Raw genomic sequence first — 13,982 nt, 5'->3', positions numbered from 1 at the left:
CAGCCAGCCATTGGATGCATGGGAGCACAAAGCTAGAAAGGCCATATTGAAGCTTCGCGGAGGAAATATTGCAGACTTAAACCAAAAGTGCCATCAAATGCTCATATTGAGTGCATCCTTTAGACTGGCATTGGGGTGGGACAAGTGTGTTTTGGCGGTTGTCATTGAATGGGACAGACATGTTTTCAGAGGCTATCCCGCATGGTTTGGGTTGCCTTGAGGGCTCTAGGTTATTTTCCAGGTAGGGCTTTTAAAAATTTAATAGAAGAAGAAGAAGGCATAGTGAATCCTCTCATCTATTTGCCAAGCTCTAGGCTAGACACTTGTTTTCTGGACATGGATTCGAGCTCTCCCCCTCGGGTGGCTTACAGTGCAGGCAGGAAGAGCCCAGTAGGCACTCTGTTGAAATGCCCGTGCATTGTGAGAGGTACAGCACTCAAGACGCGTGCCCAGAGCAGAGGATTGATGGACCCTGCTCAGCATGGGAGGAGGCATCGAGGGAATTGTGGGCGGGGTCCCGGGGAAGGGCCTAGGGGATGCGAGAAACGCTGGAGAGGCAAAAGAGGGGCATCAGACAGCAGCTAACGAGCTGGGACTGTGTCTTGGAGGCCGTGAGAGCCGGTGAAGAGTTGGATGCCCTGCATAGCTGGCCTCGAGTGGAGCTCACAATGACCGGTGCTTTGGAGAACATTCGTGGCTAAGGTTTTGTAAATTCCATAACCCCTCCCACATGTTGGTTACCTGTGGTTCTGAGATAGCTGGTTTGTATATGTGCACACGAAGCTTTTTAACCAGTAACTGCCTTTTAACCATGTCTCCTCAAATAAAAGAGCCAAACGCCTGCCACCCTGCCTCCCACAGGTCATGGCAAGTGCAGGGAGGGGGGATCGGCTTGTGCAACAGTTTCTCCAGCCAACCCAGGGCTGAAAAGCAGGCCCAGAAAAACATGGCCGCCTCCAGTGCCATAGACCGCTGACCCAGGCATGACCTCTGCATTCACTAAGATCTGCATAAATGAGCAAGAGCAAGTGAAAGCATGAATTATACTTCACTTCAGTAAAGGCTTGGTTATCCAAAATACATACCTAACAACGGCTTCGCCGAGTTACCCTTTGCTCAGCTCACCAGGCACAGAAACACCCGTGCAGTGTGCTTCCTACTTGCCAAGTCAAATCATATCAAGATAGGCGACTTCAGCATTGCATACAAAAAGTGGAGAACTTTGGGGGCGTCCTCAAGCACCGTCACGCCTGATTAGTACTGGTCGCGGCTTTACAGCAGGACCCGTCAGTGGTTCCTTCTGTTCATTGTACATGGGTTCACTGTGAGCAGAATTGATTTGACAGTGGTACTGATCAACAAACATCTCCAGAACCAAGCTCACTGCCACCAAGGCAACTCTGCCTCACGGTGCCCCTGTCGGATAGGGCAGAGCTACCGCTCCTGACAGGAGCAGGAGGCGTTCTCCCGTGGAGAGGCTGGTGGTTTTGAACTGCTGACCTTGCGACTAGCAACCCATCACAACCTAACAGGGCTTTCAACAAACAGCATCTCCTTGAATCCTTCCAGCGTCCTTAAGAGAAGGGGACTAGTGCTACCTGTATTTTAAGGTTGGGGAAACCAAAGCAGAAAGTGGTAAGAGGAGGGGGCTACACAGACTCCTGGTTCCAGAGCTCAACTTTTTTTTTTAATCATTTTATTGGGGGCTCGTACAACTCTTATCACAATCCATACATACATCCATTGTGTAAAGCACATCTGTACATTCGTTGTCCTCATCATTCTCAAAACATTTGCTCTCCACTTAAGCCCCTGACATCAGTTCCTCATTTTTCCCTCTCCCTCCCCACTTTCCCTCCCTCATGAACCCTTGATAATTTATAAATTATTATTATGTCATATTGTATACTGTCCGACGTCTCCATTCACCCACTTTTCTGTTGTCTGTCCCCCAGGGAGGAGGTTATATGTAGATCCTTGTCATCGGTTCCCCCTTTCCACCCCACCCTTCTTCTACCCTCCCAGTATCGCCACTCTCACCACTGGTCCTGAAGGGATCATCCGTCCCGGATTCCCTGCGTTTCCAGCTCCTGTCTGTACCAGTGTCCATCCTCTGGTCTAGCCAGATTTGTAAGGTCAGAGCCCAATGCTTCCATCTCTAGTTGTACCTCAGATTCTTTCTCTTTCTTTTGACGGCCAAGGTGTTTCTTGAGCAGACTCAGGATGGAGGAGGGCCGGGTCTAGAGGAAGAGGGTGTTGGACTGCTTGGTGGTGAAGTGGGGCTGGGGCTGGCTACAGGCCTGGGGGTGGCGGGAACTTGGTCGTGGACCATGGACCTGCTTGACTGCAGGCCGGCAGTACTTGCTGCCCGCAGTCCTTTCCCCCTTCATTATCTGGACGGAGTGGGCATGGGTTTAGTGCCAAATGCCCATGTCGCAGTAGCAGTGGGTGTCCATGGTGGTCAGGTCCCGGTACATGTGGGTCCTGCTGCCTGCGAGAGTCGTGGCACAGCCAGATACCGGAGTTCCTCACCTGCAGAGGGGCCTTCTGGAACACCTGCCTGCAGTACACAAGCTCCCGGAAGATGTCTTTGTCTTCTTTGACTGTGACACAAAGCACCAGAAGTGGGACGTGGCCACACATGGTTGGGGTGAAGATGCCCATGCAGTAGAAGGGTGGTTCCCAGAACTTGGGGTGGACAGGCAGCGGCCCCCACCTTGTACTCACAGAGCATGCCTGGGGCTTCATGGCGGTCCCTCTGAGCTCATCTGGACCCGCAAAAGGTGTGCCTCAAATTCATATTCCTCAAGCACCTTGAAAAATATATGTAGACCACAGTTACACAAGTTAAAATTTGACTTCCCCTCCCTCCCTCCCACTAACTTCTGCTCTCATAGAGATCCAACATACCTGCGAACCCTTCCAGCAATCCGCCAAGGCTTCATTTGCTCAGCAGTTCCTTTCCCACCGCCTCCCTTTCCTGCCTGTTCTGCACTGCTGGCCCGCCGACGGCAGCATCCTCTTTCATAACCAGCAGGGGGAGCAAGGGCTCTCTGTTGAACCCTTAGACAACATCAGATCGCATCTGTTTCCCACAGTGGGCCACGGAAAGATCCAGGAGGGCTGCAAACGCGGTTGCGGACACTTTATTCTGGGCCATGGGTTACAAAGCCGCTTTAACTGTGAGGGGAACTGAAGGTGGCAGTCGAAGAAGTTCGGGCAACCGTAAAGGTTCTGAACACACAAGAACCAAAACTTAAAATCAAACATGGAATCCATCTGAGGTGTTCCTGGCAGCGCTTACGTGTGTTGCAAATGTCCTGGACAGAAAAGGATATGTGTGGCAATAATTCACGAAGCCCCAGGAAATTTCCATCGCCAAAGGGTCTCACATAAGCTTGAGAACATGTGCGTGAGGGCATAAACCAAAACCCAAACCCAGCCCGCTGTCAGCAGGTCAGTTTCCAATTCATCCCAACCCTGTAAGACACAGAACTGCCCCATTGGGTTTCTGAGGCTAGAAATCTTTCTAGGAGCAGGAAGCTTCATCTTTCTCCCTTGGGGCAGCTGGTGGACTTGAACCACCACTGTCCATAGGGTTCACAGTCTGACACCTAGCCCACTGCATCACCAGCACAGAGCACCTTTTAGAGCCTAGGAAGACTCCACAAGGACAACAGACACCTCAAGGTGGGAAACTGGAATTACAGCCGAGGCCCATGGTTTGGAACTGCTGCTCTATATATAGCAGGACAGAGTGCTTTAGCAGGAACGTGGGTGAAGGGAGACGGGGTTGGTGTAAGATACAGAAAAAAATATAAACTTTCAAAGGTTCGTGGGGAGGGAGGGGAAAGAATGAGCTGGTACCAAGGGCTCAAGGAGAAAGCAAATGTTCTGAAAATGATGGTGGCGGCATATGTACAAATGCACTTGACTCGATGGATGGATGGACGGATTGGGTTAGGAGCTGTAAGAGCCCCCAATGAAATGATTTTTAAAAAGACAATCCTGCTTTCAAGTGTAAGAAGCCCTGCTTCTTAAATGAGCTGTGTTCCACGAGTTTGCTGTGGGCAGTTCTACTCCTAGTAGTGCAGAGAAGACAAGGACACCCTTAGACACCCTTAGCTCCTTGTTGCGGCATCAAGATCGCCCCGTGAACTAACGAATCAGCGTCAGAATTGTAAAAGCCCATTGTAAGTTGTCCTCTGCATCCTTTTCAAACAGGTAATGTATGCAACCAGACCTTCTCATCCTGGGGTGTCCTTTTCCCCGAGGGCCCGCAAGCGTGTCTCTTCCCTTCTCTCTTTTAAACCAACAAGGACGCTCACTGTAGCCACTAGCCACTGCTCTGTATTTTCCACCAAAAGTCCATAGAAAATTGAAATGAAACGATCATGGAATTTTTCCGGGAACTTTTTGAAGAGCCCCCCCCCCGACAGGTGCAAGATGTCATTTTATATGCACATACGTTAGTATGTGCTAGTCCTCAGTTGGCATTTGTGTGGAGGTGTGATGGTGGCTAGATGCCCTTGGCGCAGTCCTGAGCCATCTTCACAGGCATTGCTGTCTTGGGGTCATTGCAGCTGCTGTGTTCAGTCCATCTTGTTCAGCATCTTCTTCGTCTTTGCTGACCTTCCACCAAGCATTCCGTCCTTCTTAAGGAACTTACCCCTCCTGACGACAAGTCCAAAGTATGACACACAAATCTCATCACTCTGGACTTCTAAGCAGCATTCTGGCTGAAGTTCTTCCAGCTGATGTGTTCATTCTCCCTGCAGCCCGTGGATATGTGATATTCTTCCCCAACACCATAATTCAAAGGCCCCAATCTTGTCTGGTTTTCCTCAGGCATCGTGCAGCCTTCGTCTACACCCGAGGCCCGTGAGAACATCACAGCTTGCGTTGGGTCCACCCTCATCTTTCCAGTGACATCTTTTGCAGCAGATGTGTCCAGTGTAGCACACCTGGAAGGTGCTGCTTCCAAGAGGGTTGCTTGTTGAGTCAGGTACAGGGAAACCCTATACCTTAAACCATGTTTGTTTCCACGATGCTGCTTGACCCAGGTACAGGTTCCACATGAGCACAGTGAAGCGTTCTGAAGTTCCCACCTTGTCAATGTGGTCAGAGTGTGTGATGATGGACACAGTCACAGGCCTTTGCTTAGTCAGTAAAACAAAGCTAAGCATTAAAAAAACAAAAAATGTGAATTCCTAACAACTTTGGTGGGTGTTTTGGTTTTGTTTTTTTCTATTTATTATGCTGTTACTTATTGGTCCAGTTGTGAGTTGTTGCTTGTGGTTGAGGTGTCATCCATATTAAAGTTTTTCATCTTCATCAGTAAATGCTGTGAATCTCCTCACTTTGAACAGGCAAGGTTGGGTCATCTCTAAAGTATGTTCATGACCCTCCCGTAGTGCCGGTCCCACGTTCTTCCTGTAGTTGAGCTGCTCGGAGTATAGATGGGCAAAGTGTGGTGAAGCCCGGCAGTAGCCCCTGAGTCTGTCCCAGTGGTTGTTCACCCTGTGAACACAGTTAAGTGTTCTGGAATGCCCCTTCTTTGCATTGTTACCCATACTTTGTTGTGATCCACACAGTCAAGTTCCTATGTAGAGTCAGTAAAACACAAGTAAACCTCTTCCTGGTATTCTCTGCTTTTTGCCAAGCTCTATCTGACTTCAGCAACAATACGTTACATTTTACATCATCTTTTGAATTCAGCTTGAATTTTTGGCAGTTCTCTGTCAGTGTACTGCAACTGTTTTTAAAACGATTTTCAGCAAATATTTACATGTTTAATAATTTGCACATTCCATTGGATCACTTTTCTATAGAATGGGGACAGATATGCATCTCTTCCAGTCGCTTGGTCAGGTAGTTGGTTGTCTTACAGATCTCTTGGGATTGGCAAGCGGGGCTTCCGGCTTGGCTCCCCCTGTGGGAACAGCCTTGCTTTCACCAGTGTCTTCAGTGCGACTCTTCTCTTTCCTTTAGTACCACCAGTTCTTGACCATCAGATCACCTTGACCTGTTCATGGTGGTGCGGGAACTCTATTTCTTGTGTTGTCTGTCTGTTGGTGTTTACTGCATCGTTACGTTGTTTTCCCCGTGTTTGCTAGGCGTTAGGTGACCCTACGCAGAGCAGAGTGCTCCCCTCCCTTCCACGGAGTCCTTCGGGACTGCAACTTGAGACTTTTCTTCAGTGCTCGCAGCTTGAGAGAAGCTGAGCGTGTTCTGCCATTTGCTTTCCCCTCCAGGTCTCAGCCCAGCCCATCACTTCTGCTTCCTCGCAGCTTCCGTCCACTGCCAAGCATCTCTTCTGACATTCACTTGGGCCTTTCAGTGACCTTCTGGGTTCCTAATGTCTGATGCCTTTGATGTCATCCCACAGCTTGTCTGGCCTTTGGTTTGTAGTGTTCAACTCATCAAATCTTTTCCTGCGATGGTCCCTAAAATTCGAGTGGGATATAGACAAGATTGTAGTTTAGCTCTCACGGGCTTGTTTTAAATGTCTTCATCATCCACCTGGGCTGGTCCACCGTGGGCCCAGGCAGATGATGCTGAGCTGCTTTCCATCTGAACTTAACACGGGTAGGCGTTTGGATTTCTGTGTATTGCAGCTTGCGAAGGCCATGTGTACTGTTAGTTGTCCTGTTTATGTTGTTGTTTACAAAGAGCAAGTTGATGGCCTTGCAAAATTCTGTCATGGAACTTCCAGTGTCATTTCTGTTACCAAGACAGTGTTTTCCAACAAATGATCCCCCTTTTTTCATTTCATCCTTTTATGTTCCAGTCAGTAGTAATTACCGGTGTATGATTGATCCATTTCAGACTAGGGAAGTTAGTAGAAATCTTCCATCTCTTCATTTTGGGCATTAGTGGCTGATTTATAAATTTGACTCATAATTAGATTACGTCGTCTTCCAGGTAGGTCGCCGACTGCCTGGTACTTTGGAAGAATGGATCTTGAAATAGACTAAGAGGAAGGATGAGGTGGTCCACTTGTGGAAAGGGAGCCACTGAAAACCTTTTGGAGAGCAGCAGAAACTGTCCGATCTGGACCAGAAGATGAGCCCCTCGGGGACAGGGCGCTTGTGTCGTTTCTTTCTTTTTATTTTAATCGTTTCATTAGGGGCTCATACAACTCTTATCACAATCCATACTTACATCACTTGTGTAAAGCACATTTGTGCATTCATTGCCTTCATCATTCTCAAAACATTTGCTCTTCCCTTAAGTCCCTGGCATCAGCTCATTTTTCCCTTCCCTTCTTGTTCCCCCCTCCCTCATGAACCCTTGATAATTTATAAATTATTTTGTTATATCTTGCACAGTCCAACGTCTCCCTTCACCCACTTTTCTGTGTCCGTCCCCCAGGGAGGAGGCTATACGTAGATCCTTGTAATCAGTTCCCCCTTTCCACCCCACCCTCCGCTTGTGTTGTTTCTAGTACAAAGGTGCCATGGGGATTATCCCTGTATGCATCCATGTGAGAGGGGAACTGATGGACCAGGGAACATTTATGAACTGGTTCAATACTTCCAGTGCACTGGTACCGACTTGCAAAGTGCCAGTTTGGCCTACCCCTGCCAACAAGTGTGCTGGGTTTTAGTGTTTGTTTTTCCATAGGAAATTGATTGTCTTGGAAAGCTCCAGAACAGAGCAGAGAGGAAGGGTCAACATGTTGACAGGAGTATAAGGTGCCATCACACCATGGCGGGGCGGGTTTCTCGCGTCCCCTCTGTGAAGTGGTTTCTCGTGGACACCCCACACCTGGTGGGTGAGCCCCTCCTTTGTCGAGCTCAGAAATTGCCCAGCTCTACAGTCTGCTCTCCCACATGTTGCTCTCCTCCCTCCGAACAGTGCTGTTCCCCCAGCGGCTGGCTGATAGAACCAGAGCACATAGGGAAACCGGCGCATCTGTTGATTCAGCTAAAGGCTGTGCGGAAAGGGAAGGTGCTGAGCCATTTTAAACCATTCTCTTTCCCATGCTGTAAAATACCTAACACTTAGGGGTGAAGCCGATGAGCTAAAAGGAAGAACCTGATCAGAAAACACCTGCAAAGCACTGAGTCTGGAAGAAACACAAACAATAGTAATGAAGTTGCTTGTCTTTCCATGCAAACAATGTATGTAGCCTGTTTCTCAGGAATAGAGAACCTGTGTCTCCTGATAATCTAAGTGCGTACCACTGACGGATTGCGACCATAATCCAGGCTGTTTTTGCTATTCATGAATGAGCTGTATGCGACTGTCCCCTCCATTTTGCATATGAGAACAGGGCAGTGTCCTTCCCAAGGTCACATAGCAACTGAACTAAGTTCAGTCTACTTCACAAGTCCCTTCTTGACTAGCTGGATCAGGCCAGGCGATCCTTGTGTACCAATCTCCCCCAACACAGACTCTGAAGACAGGAGGCTGAAAATGCAGTGTGTTCCCTTGGCCCTAATTAACCCAGCTCTGCAAGGTTGACTGCCTAAGTAGAAGAATTGTCTTCAAAAGGTTGATGGAGAATTTCTAACTGAACAAAGGAATGTAGCAGGGTGACCTCAGGGGCATTTCCCATTTAAAACAACTGCAAGCGTAAGTTGTTCGTGGTCTCAGTTATAGTTGAACTCTGATTCCAGCAGGGGGAGACAAAGTTCACACTGATTTTCCTGAATGAAAAAATCCCCCAGGGAACCAGACACTGTGAGTGTGTGCATGTGTGCCTTTCCAGACAGGAAGTGCATGTCCACACCCCCTGCAGACACACAGCATAGTTCTTCCAGAAAAGGCGTGGTGGTCGCCGTTAGAACAAATGGTGCTGCTGAAGTGAGGTCACTGTGTATGGCTGCCTGTGTGGGGCCACCTGTCTAGCAGCCTCCTGTCTACTTTGTGAGCATGTTGTTGACCAGGCCTGCCCCTCGAGGCCCCGAGTCTATACGTGAGCAGCATGGGATGCGCCGATTCCGGCAGGCTGTCTCTCCAGCCTTTGACATGAGTGTGTCACCTCTAAATCAGAGCACACTCGGCACTCGAATCAGCAGGGTCTGCGCAGCACGATAAGGAGCAGAGAGGATTCAGAAGGCTCGCACAGCCAGTGGGCAACTTCTCTTTGCCCCACGCAGCTCGATACAGTGACGACCAACGCTGCCATAAATTGTCCCGGAGTTTCAGTCTCACGGAGCCCTAAGCTCAGTGATAATTGGCTGACCCATACTCTTGTTAGTCAGGCTTCGCCTGTAAACTCGATTGACCAAACCCTGGCAGCTCTTCGGTAAAGGTTGCCCTGTCCTCTGCCAGTCTTCCCACCAGCAGGGGGTTAGCTCTGCCTCCTAGGGGCGGGGCAGTGGGGTGAGTGCACCTGTCTTCACCAGGGAGTCAAAATGCCTAAAAGCCCCGCCCCTGTTGCCCCTGTCTCCCATGGCAGCCGGCCTGCCCTTCAGACACTGCCTGCTGAAATGTGGGGGTCAGGGGCCTGCTCTTCCTGAAAAGACCCTCTTATTTATCACTCTCCTGCTTGTTTTTTGTCCGCATGGTCAGTTTACAGGTCAGCGGGTTTTCTTTGTTGGTTACTGTTGTTTCTTTTTTAAGTGGAAAAAAAGGCTTGTGAATGACTTGTCTAGCCAGAGCAAAAGCCCGAGTGTGCTGGCCTCTGCCCCCGGCCCAGGCCACAGTTCTAGTGACTTCAGCTGAGCGAGGAGGTAGAGTATTAGCACATTTGCTGCTTCTGTTGGTCCGAGCCCGTTGGTGATGCGACATCAGGAACTTGCTAGGACGTGATGGGTCCGGACGACACTTGGACTGGGCTGTTTCGGAGCCCGAGCGATTGTCCTGACAGCGAGTGGTGATGGCTTCGTGTAGGCCGCATCCTTCTTGAGCAGCTACGCAATGCATTGGGTGTAGCTGCTTGCTTCCCTTCCGTCAGACCTGCTTGGGATTCTTCGGTGGTTTCTTTTTCCTTTTTTAATGTTAAAGGGCCCCTTGGAAATTAGAAACTGCTGAGTTGACCTGATGCCGAAACTGCTCTCGGAAACTGGCACCTTGCTTGCCTGTGCATCTCTCCTCCGTATCCCCTCTCCAACTTCACTCAGTGGTAGGAACAGAACCGAGGCACCAGCATGTCGGCGCCAACTGTAGTCTGTCACCCTGGGAGCGCATTCAAGCAGCACGCTAGTGAAGTCTCTGCCATCGGGCAAGGATCAGATGCCATTTTGTGTGGCGAGAGCGGGAGGGCAGGGGAGATGGAGGGTCAAGGATAGGTTCTTCCATTGAAACATTTTTCTTGCTGAAATAATTTCACACAGATCCCCCCACCCACCCTTTTGTTTTTTGAAATAGGAGGACACCATGGAGGTGGAAGAGTTCTTGAAGGAAGCCGCAGTAATGAAAGAGATCAAACACCCTAATCTAGTGCAGTTGCTCGGTAAGTGCAGCGCTCCGGAAAGACAGCCTTTTAATTAAACCCTCTGCGGTGATGCAGATGCTATTAAAGAAGCGATAAGCAGCTTACCACATTAAGATTGCTGATCTGGACATCTTTACCAGCATTCAGCCTCCGGTGAAAGGTCAGAGAGAGAGGGAGAGTGTGTGTGTGTGTGAGAGAGAGAGAGAGAGAGAGAGAGAGAACCTGCAGATCTTAAATTGGTTTCTGAAAATGAAGACATTTTAAGAGTTGGCTCACTCAAGCCATTTTTTTATAAGCAGACATGGGCATCAGTGGTTGATACCATAATGCAGCGGCAGCACCTCTGACTGTGCGTCTGTGTCTTGGCTTGAGTGAAAGAACGGAGCTGTGTCTCTCCCACAGGAGCACAGTCTCAAGGCACAAGGACTCGGGACCTCGTAGAGGTTGGGCCCAGGCCTTAGAAGCGGACTTGGGCTCCATTTCAGAAGCCTTTCCCTGTGGTGCTTGTTCAGTGGAGAATAGAACAGCACACTGAAGCCCCTGATGTCTTCTTGTCAGGGGTCTGCACCCGGGAGCCCCCATTCTATATAATCACCGAGTTCATGACCTACGGGAACCTGCTGGACTACCTGCGGGAGTGCAATCGGCAGGAGGTGAATGCGGTGGTGCTGCTGTACATGGCCACGCAGATCTCGTCTGCCATGGAGTACCTGGAGAAGAAAAACTTCATCCACAGGTAGGAGCCTGGCAAGGCCGCCCTCGCCCAGAGCCTGCAGCTGACGTGCCCCGGCCGACGTGGCCTCAGGCTCGGCTTCTCACTTCAGTGCCTGGTACATTGGGCCTTAGAGCAAAGGCGAGCAGCAGGTCCCCGCTATGGCTGTCTTTGGGCATGGACCCAGGGCTAGCCCCCGCAGTAAGAAATCTTTCACTTCTGAGCCATGGTGCACTAAGTGGAATATTAAATGGCATGTTTGAGAGACGTCCTTCCTAATAACCGCGACTCCCTCGGAGAGGAGTGCTCAGTGTTCCTCCGAGGCCAGTCTTGGTCGGTAATGACAGAGGCACTGCTGTTACATCCGCGCACGGTAGCAGCCAGTACGTGGGTCATGTTTTGTTTTCCTTTCCCTTCTCCCTATTGTGACTTCATTTTCCACCTAACGTGCCGTCGTGTGGTTCCGGGATGTTGCCGCTGTTGTCAGCATTGTTTGTGTGCACGAAGCATCGGGGCTGTTGCAGAGGCTGAGGGCTTTGACCTTCAAGGGTGCCACAATTACCCCGGCCTTTGCATTCTTGGCTGGTGGAAGCGGCTTCCTAGCAAAGGCTCGGCACGTACAGCGCAGCCCCTGATGGGCTTGCAGGAGTCGTTTATGCTCTCAGCGTGCTTCTCCATGCCACAGTTGCGACCTTTCCTACCGATTAACTGAAGTGTGAAACCTGTACATGAGAGTTTCCTAGTGAGGAACGAGAGTACCATGTGTGAACTGTTGGCGGTTCCTTGTAAGACAGATTTTCTCCGCTCCAGCAGAGCCTGATTCAGATGCTCCTGTCACTCGAGAACGTGAACCTCCGATGCTGCAAATTGGGATTTCTTGACTCCTGGGCTGCCTTGCACGGCTAGGTCTGCTCCCGCTACATTCGGGCAAACGGAAAATGCATTACCAAAATCCTATTAGGCACAACTCGTCGGTAGTTAATTTCTCTCTGATTGCTGATGATCAAGAGCTCTTCCCCAGCCATCGCTTTAAGCTCAGTACTTCTCGTCCCTTTGCCCGGTGGTTTCAAAGCTAATGTCCATGAGCCCAGCCAGAGTTTAGACTCCTACCTCCCCGGGAGAATCGGTGCAAGAAGAAGCTGATTCCACGGGAGAGTTTTTAGGATACATTAGGGCAAGCATTGGGAAGAAAGAGGAAAGTGAGAAACATTGCGATGCTGTCTCCTGCAGCCCCGCCCTGCGCCCAGCACCCAACCCCTTCCAGGTGCCAGGCACCACTGAAAGCCCTACACGTGTTTTCATCCATTCCCAGGCACCCAACTCAAGAGGAGATGGCTGCTTCCACTCTCTCAGTTTGCGGCTGTGATAACTGTATTCCAGGGATATATACTTGCTTCCAGCCCTGGGCCCAGGGAGGCCGCTTCCAATGCCTTACTATGCGGCCTCTCCCAGCCCTGGAGGCTCAGCGTCTGCCTGCCAACGAGCAGCAGTGCTCTCTCTGAGTTGTGGAGTGAGCCCAAGGTTCCAGGGGCTCAGACTTGATTTTCTCGTGGTTGGCACTGCACCTCGGCTCCGCATGAGGGAGGCTGTGGGGCGAGCCATGGCTCCCAGGACACACTTTCTCCCTTCCCCAGGGACCTCGCTGCCAGAAACTGCCTGGTGGGGGAGAACCACTTGGTGAAAGTGGCTGACTTTGGCCTGAGCCGGTTAATGACCGGGGATACCTACACAGCCCATGCCGGAGCCAAGTTCCCCATCAAATGGACCGCCCCGGAGAGCCTGGCCTACAACAAGTTTTCCATCAAGTCCGACGTCTGGGGTAAGCTTTGCAGCGCGCATGCATGCGTGTGTGTGCGTGTGTGTGTGTGTGTGTGTGTGTGTGTGTGTGGTGGGGGACTTCCTCCTTTTCTTTCTTCTACCTCTTTTTTCTTTCATTTCTTTACAAGTGTTTTCTCTCCAAAATGACATAAAAGGGAGCTTTTTTTTTCCTCCCAGAGGAAATGTACAATGTAACATACTTTTTTTAAACTTATTACCTTTATGTCATCGTTTTACAAATTGACTGCTTGCTTGGGACTGTAGGGCACTACAGGTACCCCGAGAGAGGTCTGCTCCGTGTGGAGGATACTGCTCAGTGTGGCTGCTACCTTCAGGAGCCTCATGTGACAATTGTTGATTTCCCCCCGCCCACCTCTCTTGGAAAAGTGTATGCATTCACAAAAGAAGACACGAATGAACTTCCATATGCCTGTCATCCAGCTTTAATGACCTAGAGCCCATCTTTTTTTATTTTTCAGTTTTTAAAAAGTTGTACTGGCATACTCTTCACATATTAGACAGTTGAATCATTGGGTTTGATTAAGATTTATGCAGTCAACTTCCGAACCTGCTCTTTTCTCTGTATCTCATCCTGACCCTTAGTAGTTTGTACCAAATTCCAGACATCGTATGATTTTGCCCATCGATATTTTAGTATGTAGCTTTAAAATGGTGTTTTTCTTTTTAGATTTCCCTTTCCTCTCTTCATTGCCATATTTTTGTTGAAGCAGCCCATTCATTTGTCCTAAAGGGTAGAGGACAGGAGAGACTCTGGAGGAGTTCTGCTGGTGGCCTGCAGTGTGTCTCCCTATCGTCACCATTTCCAATGAGCCAGCAGTTGGGGCTAAACAGCTTGCTCCCATTCAGATCTGACTTGGCTTTGGGTGGTAATTATATCATAGCAGGTGGTGTGCTCTTTCATCAGCAACAGGGATATTCCATGCTGGGTTTTCCGTGCGTGCGTGCGTGTGTGTGTGTGTGTGTGTAATTTTACCAGTCGCTGACACCCAGCGCTGTGTCCATTACTTTACTAGAGGCTGCAGAATGGCGCTATTCTAGTCCCGT

General features: G+C 49.8%; 1 protein-coding gene across 3 annotated transcripts in view; it reads left to right on the top strand.

Moving 5' to 3' along the window:
- Positions 1–13,982, top strand: part of ABL1 (ABL proto-oncogene 1, non-receptor tyrosine kinase) — a 153,387-nt gene that overhangs the window by 128,494 nt on the left and 10,911 nt on the right. For all 3 annotated transcript variants that reach the window (XM_075560623.1, XM_075560622.1, XM_075560624.1), the window contains exons 5-7: positions 10,321–10,405; positions 10,946–11,123; positions 12,734–12,918. In XM_075560623.1, coding sequence (XP_075416738.1) covers positions 10,321–10,405; positions 10,946–11,123; positions 12,734–12,918 — 448 coding nt within the window. The remainder of the gene's footprint in view (positions 1–10,320; positions 10,406–10,945; positions 11,124–12,733; positions 12,919–13,982) is intronic.

This window comes from Tenrec ecaudatus, chromosome 10, assembly GCF_050624435.1.
Source record: "Tenrec ecaudatus isolate mTenEca1 chromosome 10, mTenEca1.hap1, whole genome shotgun sequence".
NCBI classification, from domain to species: domain Eukaryota; kingdom Metazoa; phylum Chordata; class Mammalia; order Afrosoricida; family Tenrecidae; genus Tenrec; species Tenrec ecaudatus.
The sequence above is the reverse complement of the archived record's forward strand: the minus strand, read 5'-3'. Positions and strand labels throughout refer to the sequence as shown.